The sequence below is a fragment of the Brassica rapa genome, chromosome A05, assembly GCF_000309985.2.
Source record: "Brassica rapa cultivar Chiifu-401-42 chromosome A05, CAAS_Brap_v3.01, whole genome shotgun sequence".
In the NCBI taxonomy this organism is placed as follows: Eukaryota; Viridiplantae; Streptophyta; class Magnoliopsida; order Brassicales; family Brassicaceae; genus Brassica; species Brassica rapa.
In genome coordinates, this window is record NC_024799.2 from 26,745,750 (window position 1) to 26,752,389 (window position 6,640).

At 35.7% G+C, this 6,640-nt stretch overlaps 2 protein-coding genes across 2 annotated transcripts; both read left to right on the forward strand.

The window, feature by feature from the left end:
• Window positions 1-163: 163 nt before the first annotated feature.
• Window positions 164-2,292, forward strand: LOC103854458. The gene has a single exon (XM_009131398.3). The coding sequence runs from the start codon at window positions 1,486-1,488 to the stop codon at window positions 2,143-2,145; it is 660 nt and encodes a 219-aa protein (XP_009129646.2). The 5' UTR covers window positions 164-1,485; the 3' UTR covers window positions 2,146-2,292.
• Window positions 2,293-2,548: 256 nt separating this feature from the next.
• LOC103854457 (probable E3 ubiquitin-protein ligase LUL4) lies at window positions 2,549-6,640 on the forward strand. The gene is made up of 3 exons (XM_009131397.2): window positions 2,549-5,268; window positions 5,621-6,110; window positions 6,210-6,640. Exons 1-3 carry the CDS (start codon window positions 4,793-4,795, stop codon window positions 6,333-6,335), a joined length of 1,092 nt encoding a protein of 363 aa, XP_009129645.2. The 5' UTR covers window positions 2,549-4,792; the 3' UTR covers window positions 6,336-6,640.

The following is a 6,640-nucleotide window of genomic DNA, read 5'->3' on the forward strand; positions in this document are numbered from 1 at the left end:
CTTTCATCAGTCTGTTCTTGTTTTTTTATACATGTATTGGACTTGGAAGTACGAACTTCTAGGAATCGACATTGAGGATTTAGAGCTTTCCAAGTGACAATCAGTCAGTAGGTTGATAAAAGAATTCAAATGAAGGATCGGAAAAACTTTAATTGTTCTGTTAAATTGGAGGATCACACTGTTTCAGTCAGTTGCATCGAATCGATTTGATCTTTTTCGGATTTGATCAAGCTTAGTTTTACTTGCTAACTAAGAAGATCAATGCTTAGTTTATCTTTGGTCACATATAATGGTAATCTATTTACAATGTCTCTATCCATTAACTGCTTTCTTTAAATTACTCCCAAAAATATCAAAAAAAGTTTGGTATAGTCATTAGTCGCAGCCAATGCTTGCATTAGTGAATGTTTGGAACAGATGCTCCTTCCGATATTGATCATCAGGGAAATGATAGTGTCACTAATGTTAACTTCATTGTTTATGTGTAGTATAAACTGCAAAGGTATAGTAAGTGTTGGTTTGTATAAAATATAGAAAAATGAGTGAAAACAAAATAGAATCATTATTTCTTGCATATAATAATACTCTCCAGGGTTAAAGGCAAATAGGCAATATTCTATATACGAGAAAAGGAAAAGAGGGAAAGAATGAGCCGAAAAATTAGGGACTGGTCAAGAATAATAATGCATGGAATGAATCATTTCAATTTGGGTCAGATCAGATGAACAATCTTCCTCATTGTAAAGCCTATAATTAGAATAAAAAGGAGATAATTAGAAACCAAAAGAGAGATTAATGTTTCCTTGTTTCATAATGGTGTGTGTGGTTGTATAGAAAAAGATGTATATTGTTTTCTTTTGCATAAGGAGGAAATGAGGTATATCAACTTGTTTTCTTTAAAGAGAAACAACGAAGTATTTGTCGCCGTCCTTTATTATTGGCTACCCACACACCAATTTTCACATTTTCCTTCGCCACATGAATCTAATCGGTTCCAAATCTTTGCGATAAGTATTCTTAGATTTTATGGCTTGATATGAGAAGCATCTTTTTCTGATAAACGTCGCTGAAACTCAAATATTAAAATTATATTTTAATGTTTTTCGTTATTCGAATTTTTTTGAGTCGAAATTATACTAATTTGGGATATAAGACTTGAGAATTAGATATTGTTTAAAACAAGAATGGACATTCGACTATCATGTTTATTATGGTTGTTGACGTTTTGATTCTAGAAAATTTATAACCAAACTGAAATATATCGTTCAATTTAATTCAGCATTTTTTGTTGGTTCGGTTGAATTTTGAGTTAGACGAAAAAAGAAATTCAAAAGTGTAAAGTTATCATAATAATATTTCAAGAAATTCAGATAAGTTCGCTCGATTTGTCACACTAAATTTAGTTTTTGGTTCGACGCAAGTTCCATTTGTTTAACTTAAATTTTTTTGGTACCACTCAATTATTAACAATCAACAGTGAACAATATGTTTTTTTCTAATAATTCAGATTTGAACACAATGATGGTAGTCCTCTTGCATTACTATTTAGCACACGCATATATATCACACCACAAAATCCAAATCTACACTCTCGTGAACCATAAGAGAAGAAAGAGAGCAAAAAGAAAAATGGATACGATGAAAACAACAAAAGTGAAGTTCACAAAAGAGATGATAGAGTCTATCAAAGACAAGCTCCCAAGGCTCAGCTTTCTCCTCCTCTTTCTCCGACAATGCTACGGCGGTTGTGGAGACCGGACCCACTTACTCCCTTGCTCCATCACCACTGCCTCCACCCGCTTCTGGAACCTCTCTGATCGTCCCGTGGAGCTTCAGATTCGAGTCGGGTCGATCCTTAAACGTGTCCACACTCTCAAACCGGGACGTTCCAAAAAGCTCAGGCACAGTAACCTCCACAGAGCCTACGTTCCCGACCAGGAAGGACGTCGATGGTTGTACTACGACGACACGTGTTTACCGTACGTATGGGTTCACGAGACCGGTACGGACTTGTCTAAGATGGTGAAGCAACAGTACGTGAGTCTCGATGATCTTAGGGATTGCTCGGAGATTAGGGTTTTTAAGGATTTACAGAGAGGCTGTGTCTCTGTTGAGAAGAGAGACAGAGCTTCTGCTTTGTGTTGATTTTGAAATTTTTCATTATTGATTACTTCTATATAATTATGAGTACCACATATAATAACTAAATATGTATTTCATTGTGTGAAACATGATGCATGTATCCATCTATATGAAACTCCATCTCCAGTATTGACTCTTGTTGATCTTGGACATATTGGATTACACAATGTCATCACTAATTAGTTTCTTACTAAAAGTGGTAACTAGATCTACTTAGCTGGACTGTGTAGTAGTTGAGGAATATATATATAGTGAAAGAAAAACATTAACAAACAGATGACAGCAAGTTAACACAACTTGGTTAATAGTTAAATAGTATAAGTGCTACGGATATATTTCACACGAATGGTCCATGAAAAATCTTTGAAGTTTGAACTATGTTAGAAAAAAATCACACAAATGATCTATGAAGGGTTCATAATCCAAAATTCAAGAAAGTTTCTTTTAAGTTCCTAATAGTGATGAAATAGTGAAGACTATTCCTCTAGGTGTCTTTGGTCTTCTTTCTTGTTGAAAAACAAATATTTAGAGAGATCTTATCTTTACACATTTCTCGATGATATCAATAATGCGTTGTGTTGTTTTTTGTTTTCTCGTTGGAGAAAGGCAACAAAACTCAGTGATGAGGTGCTTTGATGGCAGGCAAAATAATGACCTTCTTCAGATCCTCTCCACTTTGGTAGAGCACTAATAAATTAATTCAATCGTGCCATGTTATATTTTATCCGATGTCAAATGTTTGATGCACTATACTTTCGGTTTAAGCTCAACAAAGAATCAGTGCAACTTGTATGCATGATGGCTGATGAGACTTACATATTTAAAGTTCTAAAAAATAGATTTTCCGCATGAGATGTAAGTTAAGACTTGGAAAAACATAACTCTATTATAGGATCTATACATATTCTCTATAGTTGTAGAGTTGACCTTTTAGTAACATCAACACGATAGTTAGTGAGAGATTAGGTGGAAAATTTACAAAGTCAAAGTTGCCAAGAAAATTAAAAACCTAACCATTTATCTGTTTGAAAGCTCCTTCGTTGCATTATTAGCAGTACTAACCAAAATAAACTAAGAATGTGATCCATATCAGTTCCCATAGAAACATCTCTTTGGTTACAACGATACCGTAGACAATGTATTCCGACACAGCTGTAAATACTAATTGTTGCATATTTGAATCTCACCACAATCTAAGAGTGTAACTTCAGTTATCTATATAACCGAATGAACAAAACAACAATGAAACACCATTACCAGTGGAAAGTCCGGTGAAAGTTTTGGCTACCAAAACACATTGCTGGTAGAAACATAAACTTAAAAATTAGATATTTGTATATATACTACACATGTTATACCTTTTATAAACCAAAATCAATCAACAATCCGAAAATGAAAACCAAACTAGCCAGAACACATGTTTTAAGTTTCTTTGAAGGGGACCCACCACACAAAGTCTTGCAATCTGAACATTCAAGGACCATCAGGGATGAGAAAGTAACAACTAAGAGGTGTATGTGATAGATCAAATCCACTTATAGTTATGGTTTTAGCAGATTTGCCTTGAGACAAAATCAAGGTACAGTCTAGGGAGCTCTTCCCTCCAGCTTCGTTTGTATCCTCTAATTTCTCAACTACTTGGACTCTCTTAGCTTTTTTGGTGGCTTTTAGGTAACAATTTTCTTTGCCCTACATTTCCTCGTGATAGTGAATGCTTAGCCACAATATTTGCCACTATGATAAAGAACATAAAAGTTTAACATATTTATATCTATAAAAGCAAAGCAAATTGCATAGCCAACAAAATAAATGAAGAAACAAAGGCAATATAACACTGATAAAGAAACAAAGACAATATCAATATAGATGAATAACAAACCTTTTCTTAGAAAGTATGCATGTAGAACCGAATTTGTCTTCTTCAAGAGTTAGTAAATATTTTGTTTGAGAATCAAAGAGGGATATTAATGAGGCAGTTAACAAATAACAGAAGAGCTTCCTTCACATCAATGTGCTAAAGATTGGTTCCTTCATTAGCTTTATTCAACTAAGACACAATTAATGTAGTTTGTCATTTGTCGAGTCACATAATCAATGTGTGAAAATACTAATTGTTGCACATTTGAATCTCACCACAATCTAAAATACTAATTGTTGCACATTTGAATCTCACCACAATCTAAAATTGTAAATTCATCGTAGTTATCTATATAACAACAATGAAAAACCATCAACAATATTACATATTAAGTTAGTAAAATTATTTATGTTAACACTATTAATATAACAACAATAAAACATTTGGCTACCAAAACACATTGCTGGTAGGCAAAGAAAACTAAGAATTAGATATAAATATTACAGATTAAGTTAGTAAAATTAACAAAATACAATAAGATGATGATAATGAATGATATTACCCTTTCATAAACCAAAACCAATCATCAAACCAAAGCTAAAAAACAAACCGAACAGAACACATGTTTCATCCCATCGGTTTTAAAAAAAAAAAGACAAAAGTAAAAGAAAAACCAAAAAAAGTCAAAAAGCATGACCAAATCTTCAACACTTCAACTACACATCTGTCTGTCTTCCAAATCTTCTTTCTTCAGTTCTCTTCTGCTTTTCTGTCTTGTGACTCTTATCACCAATGGGAATCTCCTTTAGCACCAACAGAAGACGACAGAGCAACCGCCGTCACCTCCTCCACCACCACCCTCCACCGCCTTACTATTACCTTGACCCTCCTCCTCCGCCGCAGCCATTTCCACCGCATTATGACTACAACTACTCCACTTACCACATCCCTCCACCTCTACCACCACCGCCACAGATCAACTCTTGTTCCTACGGTCATCCTTACCATTACTACCCTCAGCATCCTCAGTATCTCACCACAGCTCAACCCAATTGGTGGGGTCCAACGATGAGACCTGGATTTGTCTGTCCCCCTCAGCCTCAAACGCAAATGCAGCCTCTTCCACCTCCTTACGTGGAGAATCAGAACGCCAAGAAGGTGAGGAACGATGTCAACGTGCATAGAGATACGGTGAGACTCGAAGTAGACGATTTAGTCCCTGGCCACCATCTAGTTTCCTTCGACTTCGATGCCATTTTCCACGGCAGGTATATAATATATTCACCGATCTGGCTTTATTAGAGGTTGATCCATGACAATTAGCATGAAATGTGATTGAATTTTTAGGTGTTAGAGTCATAATGGTTGTTCAAAAAACAGATTCATAATTAGGACGAAATTATATGATTTATATTGATCAATGTTAAAAAAATCGCTAGGCACTAGTTAGACGTTCATAATAGATTATTGATTAGGCGGGCACCACTGAATTTTTTTTGAATGCCTAGACGGAATCGTCTGAAAAATCGTTTTGGTTAGGTCTGATTTTTAGAACATGGTATTGATCAGTTTAAAGATTATATTGAGACTTCTCATTTGTATTCTCATTTCATTGTTCAGTTTCACTATCACCTTCTTTGCAAAGGAGGAACCAAACTGCACGTTTATCCCGCAGTTTCCAGAGGTTTATCCACCGACAAGGTTCTCTTTTCAGAAAGGTCCTGGACAGAGATTTCTACAGCCTTCAGGGACAGGAACCGACCTGAGCTTCTTCGCTCTTGACGATTTGTCAAAACCCTTAGAAGAAGACGTGTACCCGCTTGTTATATCAGCTGAGACGTTAATCTCTCCAAATCCCATCTCAGAGCAATCATCAGTTCATAAGCAAGTCACGCAAGCGGTTCTTGAGAAAGACAGCGATGGATCTTTCAAAGTGAAAGTTGTGAAGCAGATTCTTTGGATCGAAGGAGTTCGGTATGAACTCCGTGAGTTGTATGGATCGACCACTCAAGGTGCATCCTCGGGGTTAGAGGATGGTGGTTCGGGTAAAGAATGTGTGATCTGCATGACTGAGGCTAAGGACACAGCTGTGCTGCCTTGTAGACATTTGGTAAAGCTTTTTTATACAGTGTAATCAAGTTTCAAGAGAAGTGCTTTTGAGTTTGCTTTGTCCTGACGTCTAATAGTGTCTTTATGTTGGTCTTTGCAGTGCATGTGTAGTGACTGTGCGAAAGAATTGAGGCTTCAGTCTAACAAATGTCCCATTTGTAGACACCCTATCGAGGAGCTCTTAGAGATCAACGTGAACAGTAGTGATGAACAACACTTTACTTGAAGAAGAAGGTTCTTCTTCCTTTCTTTATTTCCTTTCTTTATTTGGAAGTCTTCCATGTCCGAATATATATTTTGGATCAATGTTGTGTGACTTCATACCGCATATAGATTTGTTTGTGTTAAGGATTTGTATGTGGAAGATATAAATATTAGTATATGTATAGCTATTGTGCTAGAACAGCTTTCATGTACTATCTTTGTCTTCTTGGATAAATTCCACACACTCTCAACAATCAACTATGTGTGTAACTGAATGGGTTTTGTAGAGTTACTTAGCTATACTTCTACAAGAGTTGGTTATGATTA

What these genes read in the sequence shown, in the direction of transcription:
- LOC103854458 (XM_009131398.3), top strand. Translation starts at nt 1,486, where the DNA reads ATGTTTTTTTCTAATAATTCAGATTTGAACACAATGATGGTAGTCCTC.
- LOC103854457 (XM_009131397.2), top strand. Translation starts at nt 4,793, where the DNA reads ATGGGAATCTCCTTTAGCACCAACAGAAGACGACAGAGCAACCGCCGT. An exon ending in GATGCCATTTTCCACGGCAG is followed by an intron (nt 5,269 to 5,620) that starts GTATATAATATA and finishes TTCATTGTTCAG; the next exon opens with TTTCACTATCACCTTCTTTG. An exon ending in TGCTGCCTTGTAGACATTTG is followed by an intron (nt 6,111 to 6,209) that starts GTAAAGCTTTTT and finishes TGGTCTTTGCAG; the next exon opens with TGCATGTGTAGTGACTGTGC.